Source organism: Diadema antillarum, unplaced genomic scaffold, assembly GCF_040938485.1.
Source record: "Diadema antillarum isolate AM-2024a unplaced genomic scaffold, OU_Dant_1.0 scf00000167, whole genome shotgun sequence".
NCBI classification, from domain to species: domain Eukaryota; kingdom Metazoa; phylum Echinodermata; class Echinoidea; order Diadematoida; family Diadematidae; genus Diadema; species Diadema antillarum.
This window is the reverse complement of record NW_027271056.1, coordinates 561,199-577,453: the sequence shown is the minus strand read 5'-3', so window position 1 is coordinate 577,453 and position 16,255 is coordinate 561,199. Positions and strand designations below refer to the sequence as shown.

Sequence of the window (16,255 nt, the reverse complement as noted above, 5' to 3'; positions counted from 1 at the left end):
TGCTTTGCAAGGGAGCCCTGCATCAAATACAAAGGTTACAAAATCAAAATTTTCCTTCCTAAGTTGATTTCATGTCAGTTGACATTGGTTTCTTTGATTTTGTTTCATATAATGTTTGTAGTTTCATTAAGTCATTGTTCTCTTATGTGTTTTCCGAGGGTTCCACACCCTACAAGCTTTGCTTTTTAGTGGGACCCTCCATTTCCATTCCAATCCTTGTATTATGTATATGTATGTACCTTAGAAAATTAATTTATGTTGTTACTCGTAATCACATGTACGTTTTTGAAATTATCACAAATATTATGTTCTGTTAATGTATTGTATATGATTTTCCCTGTTTATTTAATGGAAATAAAAAATGAAGCTGAAGTTGAGAGACCACAGATGTAGGCAGGCCTGTAACTATAGTGACGTGTCGCTTGTACGTAATATAACTATTTTACGAGTAAGTCGTTTCACGTATTTTATGACACACGGGCGGATCCGGGAATTCCGTCAAGGGGAGGCGCCTCTACAAAATTGAAGAGGGCGCCAGAGCCCGCCCGCCCCCCCCCCCATTTTTGCTTTTCATATCGAATTTCTTTTGTTTCAACAAAAAAGTCGCCCGCCGTGTGCCCCCCTATGGATCCGCCACTGTGACACTCATTTTCTGTCAAGAAAATGCAAATGAGTCTTTTCACCATGCAGATGACAGTAAGACTGTAATGATGATGATAATGACTCAGATGATGATGACAATGATGGGGTCAGTGGATGGGGTGGATATTCATGACCTAGTCCCAGTGAGACCATGAAAAATAATTATGTTACATAATTATATCTTTCAATACGCTGATAAACCACTTGACTTCACCTACACAGACAAAGTTAGTGGGACATTTTTTTCTTTTTTTTTTTCCTTTTTTTTTTTATTGCATGTCTAACCAGTGGCGGATCCAGAGGAAGAGCAACCGGCACACGTCCCCCCCCCCCCCTTTATTTTTCCTTAAAAACAAAAGAAATAAAAAGAAAACAATGAAATGAAACCCGGAAGTGGCACCACAAATATTAGTTGCGCCCCCCTCCCCCTCCCCCCCTCCCCCCCCCCCCCCCCCCCCCCCTTTACAGAATTCCTTGATCCGCCCCTGGTCGAGTTGACTCCTTTACTAGGTTAAAAATCTCTGGTCCACTCAAGTTAACTGGTACATGTATATCACCATTCTGTGAAACTGGTACAGAATGCACGGTGTAGTTTCATTATGAACAAAAACACAAGTTTCAGCCACCTCCCTGGTACTACCTAGTAAATCCAAGTTTATGTACAAAACTTACCGCACGTACGCTGCGACGAGCACACATTCAGCACCCATGTATACACACACACACACACACACGTACACAATAAACGTACACGTGTGTAACACCATTTTGCGTCGAGTCGGGAGAACGGAAGAATGCAAAATGTCAGCCCGCTGTTGTATAGTTTTGTGTTTTCTCTTTGCAGTTTTCACCCATGTTGCTCACATGCAAGAGGATGAAGAAGAGAACCACGCCCCAAAATACCTGACAAAGGATGAGTACTCAAGGCTCATTGAGTCAGATCAGCGCTTCCTCGTGAATTTTGGTGAGTAGTTTAATGTCGCCTTAGCAGCTACGAAAAGTAGCAGACGCCATTTAGTATGCTAGGGACTGTTCGTGGCAAGCAAGCGCCCAACATCCCTGGCTGCTACAAAAACAATGTAGGCCCTACATGTACCGGTATATTTTATACCCGGGCTGCGCTAGCATGCAGGCCATTGTATGTAGACGCAGACGTTCGCACAACCATAAATGTTGTTTACATAAATACCCCATAAAATTTGATGAAGTGTAGATCTATGTGATGTGTAAGACGATTCCGCTGTACTGAAATCCTACATAACAACACGCTTTTTCATGCTCCTATTATATTTAATTACCGGTATAATGTTGGTAGTTTGGCATGGATAATATAGACCTATGTTATGTTCAGGACAGTATTCAAAATTGTGATTTAGTTTTATAAAGACTCGTTCACTAAATTTAACTTAAGTATTGAATGAGTAGTGTGGAATAAATCATTTAACATGGCTGGAGAGTCAAGTTCAGTGATGACTGATGTCCAATTCAACCAATGATTGTACTGATAAACTTGATCTTGATCTTGATGGTGTACGGTACGTTGATCAGCCCTGGTAGAGCAACACTCAACGGTTTCTTGCAGCATAACAAATTAGAAACTATGTCATAGTTTGGCTTCTTCTTGTAGATTTTTGTTTTGTTTGCTTGGTCATGTGTGTTTGGTTTTCTTTTGGGGGGGGGGAGGGGAATGAGGCGGATGAGGGATTATTCACATGTTAAGCCCTCTAGAAGCTTGGTAACTCAACAAAAGAATAGACAACACTGAAAGAATGAAAAAAAAAGTGCATAACTGTAAGTTAGTGCTGAAGGAATGCACAGTATTGAAGGTCACATTTCATTTAATAAGACATCAGTAAAATTAGGTCAGTCATTGATTCAAAGGTCTTTGTGTAAAATCTTGTATAATTTGATTTTTTTCTAAGGGTAACGTAACACGTACTATTAGGAAATTTGTCTTGCATGATGTTTGGTAGATTGGGATCTAGAGCTTTGACAACTAGATAATGTAATGTGTCATAGCTTCTGATATATCCTTCATTTTTAATCAATGACATTTGACCTTAACAACAACAACAACAATAACAACAACAACAACAACAACAACCAAAAACCAATGCCTTGTAATTCAATTAACTGAATGGGAAAGTTAGATTCACAGGAAAAGCAAACAGCGTCAGATAGCAATAATGAACACATGACACTTCGATTTTGTTCATCTATGTTTGTGTGTTTGTTTGTTTCTGTGCAGTCAGTCCAGGGTGTGTCAAGTGCAGTGAGTTTGCACCAGAGTATGAAGAAGTGGCAAAATACTTTGCCACGGAGAAGGCCGACATGGACATCGAAACTTACATTGAGGGGGACCTGATGACCATCCGAAAACAGGGTCTTAGACGACTACCATCTGTCTACTATGTCCGTGATCACACACCTATACTCTACATAGGTGAGTACCAAAATTAACTGACAGTTCTACCAGGCTTTTTGGAATCATTGAGAGTTTATTTCCCCTTCAGTGATACAGTGTACCCCAATTTGTTTTTGCACTACTCTTGTGAGAGACTAGCAACCAGAAGATTAAAAGATAGTGCCCTTTTATCAACTGATTGCTTTTCTGACAACCACATAGATTCACATCCCATTGCTTTGCAATATAGCTTTCTTGCATTGTACATGAGCAATGCCAATATCATTAAAGGATGATGTAGACACGATGTTCCTGTTGTATCTTGCAGCTTTTGTGAGTGCTTTTGAATGTGAAATGGCTGTTACCCGAACCCATCAAATCCAGGGGATATTTGCTGCAGAAATTATTGCCTTGTCAGCATTCAATTTGCTAAATAAAATCACTTTACTGCAAATGTTTTTTCTGTATTGGAGAAAGATTAAATGTAAATGATAGAAATAATCAAATATGCACAAGTATGAAAAAAAAATTACAGAAAGAATTGTCCATTTTAGGGCGACACAGAAAATGTGATACTTTTAGAATATGTTGCAATTTAAGAATGATGGATTTAGTGATCAAAGATGATTTCAATGATTCTTCAACAGAAACTATGCATGACCAACAAAGATATCGAAGAAAAGAATATGTTTGATATATACCTTAATTGCAAATTATACAATTAATGGTGAAAATTATTGATACTTGAACAAATGACGTTTCTGTGGCTTGAGGGATATATGGGTGAAGATCCAAGAAAAGAAAGTCTGGCAATGGTTTATGGTATACTGAAACAATGCCTATCAGCTGTGTTACAGGGTCTTTTGTGAAATGAATAGCAACTTTTAAAATACGATTCTATGATTTTGATAGCATGTAAATATTTGTGTACCGATCAGATTACTAGTTGGGGTGGGGGAGGAGACTGCGGAAAATTAGTGTCATTCTCTAGACTTTACAAAGTGTTTCACTTGGGGAGTAGTTCCTAATTGATTGTTTTCCAAGCCTGTGTGGTGCACAGTTTGTGTAATTTCCCACCAATGCGCTATAGCTTGCCCTTTGAATACTGAGTAGTTTATCATACAGAATGCCAAATATTGACCTTAGATCAAGGAGGCAGTCACAGGGCAAACAAGAGTAATATGAGAAAGTGGTGAGCAAACATCAGAGCCAATCCTTTCTGTAATAATTTGAGACTGTGCAGGTTTCAGTAGAATTAGAGTAGTATGTATTAGCCACTCTTTGTTCCTCTTGAAGCATAGTAAAATGTCATATCAAAGTCTAAATAACAAAGCTCTGCTGGAAGGGCAAAAACAAGCAAGAAATTTAGAGTAAACCATTTTTAAAAAATTGAATTCGAATTTGTTGAAAGTATGAAATATCCCACCAAGTTTCACAAATGCATTTAGTATAAGCTAAGAAGAAAAGAAGGTTGAGCAAGAGAAAGATTGGAAAAAATAAAATAAAAAGAAAGCAGCGTAGATTAGATGGACAGTTTAGATGCATCATGGAAAATCTGCAATCAAACATAACATTTATATTTCAGTAGATCATCAGCTGAGAGGGTTAAAGTGAAATCATCAGTGGGATTATACAAGTGAGAAAAAAATATATAATGGTGTATTTCATAACTGAACCAGTATTCTATGTGTGCAGCTGTTGTGTTCAGTGACGATTACCCTAAACATCTGTTCAAAGCAAGCACATCAGGGGATGGTACTGGGCTTTGTTGGATGCTGTCACACATGGTAGTCTGAAGGTCACAGGGTGGGGTGGGATGGGGTGGGGGCTTAGCAAAGAGAGATAGAGAGGGAAAGAGATAGAAGGGGAGAGAGGGGGAGAGACAGAGAGGGAGAGGGAGAGGGAGAGAGAGTTGGCAGAGTACCACGGTGTCATTTGTTTGGTCCACATGTCTCTCTCTCATTGGTCTTTTCCATGATTGTCAACCTAAACTCTACGTGTCTCAATTATGAGGTGATAGCAAAGAATGAGTGATATTGAATAAATGAATCATAGTATGAATGTGAATTGAATACGTTATAAGGCAATGTAGATTTGGAATAGAGAAATCAGTTGTTGCATTTCTTGTGTCTGATGTACATTTGTGGGTTTTTTTAAGTGTCATGTGCACTTCCTTTCCTAGTGTGATGTGTACTTCCTTTCCTAGATTGCTCCAACTTGTATCAAGAACTTCTAATTTGGCCTCATACTTTGATTGTCACTGTGGAATTAGTGCCAAGATGATGAAATGTTCCATTTATTCCCCCCCCCCCAAAAAAAAAAAAATAATAACAAACCCTATTTTGTATTTAAAATGGAAAGATAAGATCGATAAGATATAAGATGAGATAAGATAAAAACGAAGCCATATATATATGATCGATCATATCTTACATACAGTATATATCTTTCCTAAATCCATTTCCTTGAAAGGTGACATGAATGCTCAGGCCATCATAAACTGGGTGGAAGTGACGGGAAAGAGGATTCACGTGACACTGACCGATGAGACCTTTGAACACCTTACTCAGGCTGCCACTGGGGCTACCACTGGTCCGTGGCTGGTGTTGTTGTGAGTTGCTGCCACACAACTTTCATTTGGCAAGGTGGTGAGGTGGGGGAGGGGGTAAAAGATACTGAATTGCATAGATCGTTTTTTAGATATTATTTTTAGATATTCTTTCCTAAACATCTATATTTATTAATTCAGTCAATGCACAAGTATTAGTGAAACACTGACTTTAAATTGAGGAAAATCAGACAATCTTTTTACATGATGTGACTTTCTCAAGAACGGTTAAATCCATGTACTGCCCCTTGATTTGGACTCTGCAGAAATTTGTGATTTGACACAGTAGTAGGGTCATTAAAAGAAAGTACAGAAGAAACTTCACTGAAAATCAGTATACCTTGATATTGAAAGAGAGTTTGACCTAGCTCTTTTTCATTGCATGGAGAAGAATATTTGCCATGATATATCATGCTAACTAAAGTATAATGTGCCATTTTCCGTAAAAGTTGAAGTTTTGTGAAATTCAGTTTATGATGTCTTTTGAAATTCATTTGATGATTGTGTCTTTAAGCAAATCATCCAGCAATTTACCATGTTCTGGTTTTCTGAATTGGTTCCAGTAATACTGGTTTAATGGACATTTATGAGCAGGCAACTTGGAAGTTCATTATCAAAGGGCATTCTTACTAGGAATGATAACACACTGTAATTTTAAGTCTTTTATCAATAAATCAAACCATTCTTCAATGATGAGGAAGAATGCAACATAATTTTTCCATAGGAAATGCAGAAAGTTGACTGCAGAAAGTTTAAATTCACAAAGATTCAGTGTTGTCTAGCTGGGTTATGTGATTACTTTCAAAATCAAAGATCTTCATGGGTGAGTTTTTGTCCCACTATGGCTATGAATGTGACTAAAAACTTATTTGGTTGCTATTTTAGTTAGAATTCTGTCTAACAGATTATCATCAGTATTTTTTCTATTGTTGTTGATTGGATGCTATTTTCCAAAACAAAACAAAAAACCCCAACAACACCCAAACCTTTATTGTCATTATGCTTGTTTCCATAACTGCATCAAATCGATTTATAGCTTTACAATTTCTTAATGATATTTGGTTTGGTTCCCCCTCCTTTTTGCAATATATTAAGGCAAAATATTATTCTTATTTTTCCTATTCACTCAACAGTTGCAATACAGGATAAGATGTCATAATTGTATATGTTTTTGTAGTCCTGACAGTCAAGTACCTTTGTACGTGATAGATGTTTGTGCTACACAAATATGTTGTTATTTGTTGTTATTATTATCATTACCTTTACTCCCGTTATTATTATCATCTGTCAATTTCCCCCTACTTTCTATTTCAGCTGTGATGTGTCAATCCAAGATTGTTCTACTCTCCTCCCAATGTGGGAGCATATAGCATACAGGTAGGTTGGTTCTTGGTAGACACTATATAGATGGGTGGAGTCATTTTAGGTCACTGTTAGAGAGCAATGTGGTTTGTGGACAAGGTTCTGGAGTTAAACAGAGGAGATTCAGGGTTCAAATCCAAAGACAATATGTCATACCTGCTACATCCCACATGACCAAAATGTATGTATAAAATCTAAATGGGCACTTGGCAGTGTTGGGGTATAGGTGATTTCAGGGTGCCTTTGGACAGCTGCAGTAACATTGAGGTGGCTAGCCTTGATAGTTAAAGTAATAACTTACAAATTATCATTATTATCAACAAACCAGTAATGTGAAATATATGCTGCATACTCATTGAAATTGGAACATGGTTTATGGTGGAGCTCTGTGTATATCTCTAAAGGACTAGGATTCCAGATGACTCACAGTGGTTGATACTGAGACGACCCTCTGTAGGTGGTTTCAGAATCTGATCAGATCTGATCGCCATTTCCTAATATGCTCTCGGTTTACACTGAGCTGGAAGGCTGCTTGGAGTCAGCTCCGTGAGGCTTCAGAACCTGACTTTTGCTTGATGTAAACGGGTAGTTTGATGCATTAATCTTTGGGTGCGTTCGAGCGCTCTAAAGCGAACCAAAGCGAACTGAACCAAAGCGTACCATACCGAACTGTGCCAGATTTGAAGCGTTCGAGCGCTCTGTCGAGAAAGCGTACCTCACAAGTTGTTTTTAGAAAAGGTCACACATTTTGTAGCAAGAATGTCATCCACCTGGCTCTTGACCTGTACTTACAGCTGTCCCGAACAAAGGGAATGATGTCTTTGCATTGTGACGTGTGCGCATGATACGTGCATGCTTTACAGCGAACTTTTGGTACGCTTTTGGTACGCTTTTGGAGCACATCGGGAAGTGGTCCACTTTTGGCTCGGTACAGTACGGTACAGTACACTTTAGGAGCGTTTGAGCGCTCCTCTGGCGCGGGTACGGTACGGTACGCTTCGCTTAAGAAGAGCGCTCCCTTTATTTCAGTGAAGTGCTTATCCCTCTTGAGTCTCATGCATGTGTCTCAGATTAGTCACAGGTCCACAAATGCACACACACACACACACACACACACACACACACACACACAAGAAAAGAATTTTTTCTGAAGATAGATGCATGTGATAAAAACTCTCTTCCATATTTTCTTCCATTTGTATGTTGACATCCCTTTAAAGACTGCATTCTGTCATCAATGTTGCCCTCGTGGATGTGGCAATCAGCCCTCGGCTGGTCAAACGCTTCAAGCTCCCAGAAAGCACCCCTTCTGTTCATCTGTAAGTACTCTCCCTGCACACACTATGTGCATCTTACTCAAATGCTGGCCAGAGGAATTGTGCCAGGCAGCATCATGCTATTTGGTATATTTCCATGTCTCAGATTAGAATAATAATAATAATAATAATAATAATAATAATAATAATAATAATGATGATAATAACAATAATGATGATAATAATAATAATAATAATAATGATAATAACAATAATGATGATAATAATAATAATAATAATAATAATAATAATGATAATAACAATAATAATAATAATAATAATAATAATAATAATAATAATAATAAAAATAATAATAATAATAATAATAATAATAATAATAATAATAATAATAATGATAATTGATATGATTTATAATTTGCCAAATGCAGTCTCTGGAGTGTGCAAATAGAATATAGAAAGAGAAAGTTATCAGAAGTATAGAAAATACCAAAAAACAAGAACATGGATAATAAAAATCTAGACATGAAACAAGTGGGTTTTTAGACCACTTTTGAAGGAGTCTTGTATGTGTTCGTAGTGTGATCCTTGACATTTTTAGCAATGATGGTAATGCATATGTATAATATGTAATTAAATGTGTCATGTTTATATCCCATCAAACTTTGCCAAAGATATTACCATCCTTGATGAAATCTTCTGTGAACAGATAACCATAACCCATCACAACAAGAAGCTACATCACTTAGAGTGAGCCATGTTAGAAGTGCTTGATATGGATGTTGACATGCTTTCAATAATTTGAACCAAATGTACTCTATGGAAAATAAATTTGTCATCTTGTTCTCACTTACCAAAATCAAGTATAAGTGGTGGTAGACAACATTTTATGACCACGCCCCCCCCCCCCCCCCCAATGCACATGATGGACAAATTTCAGGGAGGAGGGTCTTTTTGAGAGCAAGTTTATCATAGATTATTGAGCTAGTTTGTTCCATAAAATTATTTAGAGCACATGATGATGAAATGGTTTGAACAATATTTGTGGTATGAACCAAATCCATCACATTTTCATTAGACTTTTGATTTTATGCAAACATTAAACTTTGTCAAATTCTTATTCTAATTGGTTTTGATGTTGTTGTTATAATTCTCTATCTTGATGACTTCTTGAATGCTATTCCATTGTGTGCGTTAAAGATAATAATCTTGCTCTGATCTAGCTTTCTTATCACCATAATAAGAGACAGATCAAGACAAAACCTAATGAAGAACTGGGAAATAAATGCGTATTTTTCCTCTCTTTTTTTTCGGCGTGTCAGGTTCCAGCATGGAAAACGCTATGAATACAACTTACATCTGCGGGATGATGCTGCCATTGTGACATTTGCATACAATGGATACAAAAATGCACGTGCAGTTGATGTGGAGAAGGAACCCACTCCATTGTAAGTGCAGGCTAGAACAACTCAAATTACGTGTTCATTATAATTTTGAGTGCCCTTTATATGTGCAGATTTGTCAACTGTCAGAGATTTGCTATTGTTATGCAAGTAATTGTTGGATGTAGTCTGTGAGGTGTAAGTCTTAAATGAGAGTTAAATCAACTTTAGTAGATTTAACTCTCCCGTTGGCATCACTGACTTGACTGTGTAATGTCAATGACAATTTGAGGCAGGGGTACAGAGAAGATTTAATGGGGTTTATCTCATTTCATCTGTGATTCCCTTAAAGTTCCTGTTTACCTTCGGGAACAGTGATTTAAAAACTTTCAAGATATGACATGTGATGCATATGTGTAGGCCTGTTGTACCACAAAACATCCTATCATATAAAATTTTTTCAATAATGCCCAAAATATAAGGAGATATCTGTATTTTTCTCAGTAAACGGTAACTGTAGATGGTTTAATCTGGAAACATTTTAATTATAACTATTGTTCACATTTTGTATATTTAACAATATTTAACATAGATTTTATCGATTCAAATTTTTACAGTGGTTGTTTCTATCCCTAACTCACATTGTAGAACTATTTTAAAGCACTAATGCTGGATTTTTGTTTCATCTGCAAATGGTAAATTATGCCTTTAAGTTAATGCATTTAGAGCTACACCTGTATTCTATTCTGTTAAGTATTATACTACGGGTATGTTCTTTGTAGGTTCAGTGCATTTTGCATTGAAAATGCAGAGATTTGGAGAAGTTGAGAGAACATTGATATCCCCACGAAGATATCTTTATCAATGTTATTTCTTTATAATATTATTTACTGCATGGGATTGAATTATTTGATAACTGATCTTAAAAGTAAATTTCTCCTGAATGTCATTTGTTTGTGCGATCAACATCTGAATAACTTGAATGTAATTTTACAACTATCATCATAAGTTATGTTTCTTTTTGCAAATTATAATGATGCAGCATGCATATAGTATGAAGAAGTGATTCACATTCCAGTAGATGATAAGAATACCCAATTAATGGTGAAGTGTTTATTCAGCAGCTGAAGCCTGATTGCCTTGTTACCATTTTGGATATCTTTTCCCTTGCAGTGATACGCTGACTGAGAATATAGCAGATCAGCTAAAGGTAAGCAAAGATGGTTAAAAACATTGTCCAGTATATCTTTACGTGATACATTGGCAGAGAATAGAACAGATCAGCAAAGTGGTTAAAACATTTTGAAAGAACATTGTATATCTTATATAATACATTGGCAGGGAATATAACATCAGCAAAGATGGTTAAAAAAATTGTGATGCATATCTTTATATAGTACATTGGCAGAGAATATAACAGATCAGCAAAGTTGGTTAAAAACATTGTGAAGTACACGTGTATATCTTTATATAATACATTGGCAGAGAATATAACAGATCAGCAAAGGTGGTTAAAAACATTTTGAAGTATATCTTTATAATACTGAGTAGTACATTGGCAGAAAATATAACAGATCAGCAAAGTGGTTAAAACTTTTTGAAGCACATCTTGATATACTGTATTATCAATAATCAATTTCCTCTTCACATACTCCTCTCCTCTGCTCCTTATGTACAGGTTTATCTATCAACAACAAATGAAAACCCCACATGTGTTTGTTTTGCCTTTTAATTTCCCAAACATGTTTAGAATCAATCTACTGATGTATGCATATTGGATACACATGTGGGAAGGTGATTCAGGAACTACTAGTTAAATCAGGCCCCATCCATGCTCTTTTGGAGCTAGAGTTCATGTATTGTATTTCTTGAACTCTCATGTTTATTTCAGTGTTATTGTAATTTTTGGTTGTTTTTTTTTTTGAAGTGGATCCTAAATTGACACATTTCATCCAAGATATTTGCATGTCCGTTTTAAACATTAACGTCTTGCTTTGTAACTGGAGGTGAGAAGCCCATAAAATTGACACTTGCTCTAATGTAAATTAGCTTTAGCGTAATTTTATCTTGCTGTAAATCATACTGCTTCTGTGTCACAATCATACCTATATCTCATCTCTCTGTCTTTTATTATTCTTTCATCGATGTAGGAGGTCTTGCCTGAGGAGCACGGCTCGAAGATTTTACTCGCTGTTCCAGTTGTCATGCTTCTCCTCCTCGTCTTCTTCCTGTGCCGTGGACGAGCCAAGTCCGGACTATCAGGGAGAACGAAGAAGGGGGTGTGAGGGGAAAGGAGAATGCCTTGCAACGTAGACTTCAGATGTTTTCCATTTCAAGACACATTCCCCCTTTTTTTAATGCCATGTAGATTTGTTTTTCTTCATGAAATGACTAGATATCTCTTCATGAATTTATTTGAAAGGCTACAGAGATTTGAAGGTACATAGACAAGATGTAGAAAATGCACAGGAACTGGGTAAGTAAGACTTTTATCTTGTAATAAAATAGACGCTGTAGACACAATTGTGTTCAATTATAGATCCTAGCTACAATGTGTGTCTGAAGCATTGTGAAACAGAAGCTGGTACATGTATGTGACCAAGCTTTAAAAGCAGGAGCAGATGTTGAAGGATTTGAGTATGCTTCAATCAAGTTTTGTCACATGCTTAGAGGTCAACAAATTTTTACTTTAGTAATATAGACAATAGCAATGTATAGCTACTTACCAATATTCCCTGTAAGCTGTATTCTGCCAGTAGTAAGAATTAATGAACTTAATGCTTAGTATATTGCTGAACATCTTTCTGATTGTGTGTTTCGTTCCTGCAAACACATAACACTACTACATGAATAAATGCCATGGGAAGGATGATCATAATGCACCATGATCTTTAATTCATGTGTGATTACCGTATGTAGAAACAAGAATGGAAGGTGGTACGTTCCTGATTTTGAAATCTGAACATGCATGTATGCAGTATGTAGTTTGGTAGGTTACAGCATAGTGTAAATCAAATCATGTTATCATGGGGTTTGCCATAATTTAAATCTGTTTATGATTTCTTATCTCATGTAGTTTACTTCCTTTCATCACCTGTCTTCAATAGTTTTTGTGGGGATTTTTAAAAGTGAACTAAGTGTTATGTTTTTACTTTCTTCCAAAAATATTAACATCTAAATTTACTAATAAATGTATGGCTCTCATTGAGGATTTAAAACTGGACAAAATATAGAATCTAGTCTTATCTTATCATTTTTTTTTTTATTTATATATTTCTGTAAAGTTCTTGTGTGTTGATTTTTTTTTTGGTAATTGTCAGGAAATGTTTGTACATGTATGAGTACTGAAATGTTTCTGTATGTAATTGATGACAGAATATTGAGTTATGCACGAGAGTATGGTCTACTAAGAATAATAAGTGCCTTATTTATTGCCCATTTGGACTAAGAGAAATCCTATTTATTCTAAAGTTCCATGTAATTCAAAATATCAATTAATATGTTGTCACTTTGTGCTGATAATATTTCATTATGCCTTGTATATCACATTAATATTTGTGATATTAGTTTATCATTCATGACATTCAGCTCAAATGTCACATGCTGCAGGATGTGAAATCTGTGACAGAAGAAAGGGATAGTACAGCATTGGTGGAGATGAGGATTGGGCTTTTAATTTTTTGCGAGATACCAAGAAACCACTAATGAAATAGTACAGAGCATACTTATACCATTCTGAGAGGAATTCAAAGTCAATCTGATGAAAACCGGTTTTGGAATGGCTGAGACATCTAAAAACAAAGTGAAACAAAGCGATCGTAATAAAAGGTGGGTCCCAACTTTCATTAGGATCGCTTTGTTTTGGATATCTTAGCCCATTCAAAACCAATTTTCATCACTTAAATGGTGAATTCCTGTGGGAATTAGGCCTACATGTTCTTTCATATGACATTATAGATTTCTCGTTATCTCTCCAAAAAAAGTTAGAAACGTGAAATTAGGTCTTAACCAAAACTGTACAATTCCTTTAAGAATGAATCTAGGGGTGTGATGATTGATACTGCCATTAATTGATGGAAGAAAATCCATCACATAGAATTAACCGAAACAAACAGTCGCACCTTAAAGGGTGTGTACAGTTCTGGTCGGGGTGAGGATTTAGCTTTTAGCGTTTTGCGAGATATTCAGAAACCACTCTATGAGATGTCAAAGAGCATGCAATTCTAAAGGGTATCAAAAGTTTATTTGATGAAAATCGGCTTTGAAATGTCTGAGATATCCAAAAACAAGGTGAAACAAAGAGATCCTAATAAAGGTAGGGCATGTTGCCTTTTATTATTATCACTTTTGGGGATATCTCAGCCATTTGAAAACCAATTTTCATCAAATAAACATTGAATCCTTCTTAAAATCACATGCTCTTTCATATTTCATAAGAGTTTCTCATTATCTCACTTAGGAATGTTCAAAACATGAATCCCCACCTCAACCACTACTGTACAGTCCCTTTAAAAGCCCAAAAGTGTGGGGATACCATGCAGTGCAGTGGTGGATCCAGAGGGGGGCACACCGGGCGCATGCCCCCTCTTTATTTGTTGTTAAAACAAAAGAAATAAAAAGACAAATGAGATGAAACCCGGAAGTAGCACCAGAAATATTGTTTGTGCCCCCCCCCCACCCCTTTATGGAATTCCTGGATCCACCCCTGGAGTGGGAAGCCTGGACCAGCTCTCATGTTTTCTTGAATTCCTGTACGTAATCTCTGTGAAAGTAAAAGCACAGCCAAAGAATCTTGACGGAAGTCAATCATCACCAATGAGCGTGCACTTCGATGCTTATATTCGCCGACTGTTGCAATTCATGGTTTTCGAATGAACCCAGGTGGGCAGAATACAATACGGCCACTCACAAATCTCCATGCTGCCGGGCCTTTAAAGTTGAGAAATGTTGACTTCTCCTCTTCTAGCTGTTCTCCATTACAGGTAGCCTAATGTGGGGTGATCATTTGTACTCCACTGTCTTCCCCGTCTTACTTCCTCTAAAAGTATTTGAAGTCATTTTCATGATGCGTGGCTTTAACACAAAGGTACGAATGTAATGGGTCTAGGCGACCAGATGGTTCGCAATAAAACACAGCACATATGTTGATACATTCTGTGTATGGCACGGTTGATGATGGTGTAGTGTAGTCAGTATGTAACATGCCAGACCTACAAGAATTATATTATATTGGATGGCTATGAATGGGATACCAGGGGATATTGCACGAGTTAGGGCCAATATTGCACGAATCGAAGATAAGTGCAATATTGACCCTAACGAGTGCAATATTCCCTGGTATTCCATGAATCAAGGCCATCCAATATAATTATTATCATCTATACAATCAAGCAGAGCAAGCATAAACTGCACAAAATTACCCGGCTTCTACTCGTCTTTGAAGTTGACTCGGCAGTCCCATCCCAGCGGTGAACCTAAAACTGCGTATGAAACAAACAACTAGCAAGATATTTGCGCGCTTGTGAAAAATGTAACAAAATGACGCGCACTATAGTAGCAAGCGTTTGCGCATTCAGCAAGCGCTCACGCAATAAACGAGAATTGAATATCGTGTGATCTTGAACGGCAAGTAACAACGGTAGCCTATGGGGAATTAATACGTTGGTCTATGCGATTCGTTCAATAAGCTCTGATATTGAACGGTAAAAATTGAGCGGACTACAATACGCGTTTTTAATGCGCCGCTAAAACGTCCTATATAGATGATAATGTATCATATTGCATTCTTTTCTTCTGCTGGTTGCCTATTGCCAATTTGGTATTACTAGTGTACACTCTAACAAATCAACAAACCTGGAGAACTCTGCAATACTGTCATGAGTGACCATGTCCCTATTTCTTTTTCCCATTCACTTCATGATCAGGATGAACTATATATACATGTATTGTGTAATCATGTTAAATGCTAATGAAGGTATGTCCTAGAAGGCTGAATATGCACCTGTTGTATCAAGCACAGTGGAAAAAAGTGTAATTATCATAAAAGATCGTATATAATACCGTCAGTGCTTTGTTTCAATGTGTTTCGATTGGCTAGTTGTTTGGTGTGCAGGTGTGTGACACAGTGGCGGATCCAGGCAGGGGTGCACTGGGCGCACTCCCCCTTTATTTTGTGTTAAAACAAAGGAAATAAAAAGAAAAAATGGGGGGGGGCCTCCCCCTTTAAATTTTGTATAGGCGTTCCCTCTATGGAATTCCTGGATCTGCCCCCATGACAGTATTGTTTCATACCACCCAATTTGATGTGGAAGAAGAAAGGAGTCTGTCCGTATGCATACATCTATCATATTACAATTTATTATCAATCCATACAGCCTGACGACTATCCATGTATCTTATTTAAACATTGTATGTACACACATAACCAGTATGTAGTATATATGTACACATAGAGGGAGAGAGAGAGAGAGAGAGAGAGAGAGAGAGAGATAGTGACACACATGTAACTTTGTGTGTATGTCTGCTTCAGAAACTAACCTGTTTGGCCCTTTATTTCTTGAAACACACACTTGCCCGGCAGAAT

At 37.0% G+C, this 16,255-nt stretch overlaps 1 protein-coding gene across 1 annotated transcript; it reads left to right on the top strand.

Moving 5' to 3' along the window:
• Nucleotides 1-1,403: 1,403 nt before the first annotated feature.
• On the top strand, nt 1,404-12,784 carry LOC139722517 (dnaJ homolog subfamily C member 10-like). The gene is made up of 8 exons (XM_071633805.1): nt 1,404-1,606; nt 2,891-3,085; nt 5,519-5,657; nt 6,969-7,031; nt 8,237-8,335; nt 9,613-9,738; nt 10,846-10,882; nt 11,823-12,784. The coding sequence occupies exons 1-8, from the start codon at nt 1,444-1,446 to the stop codon at nt 11,955-11,957; spliced, it is 957 nt and encodes a 318-aa protein (XP_071489906.1). The 5' UTR covers nt 1,404-1,443; the 3' UTR covers nt 11,958-12,784.
• The last annotated feature ends 3,471 nt before the right edge of the window (nt 12,785-16,255 follow it).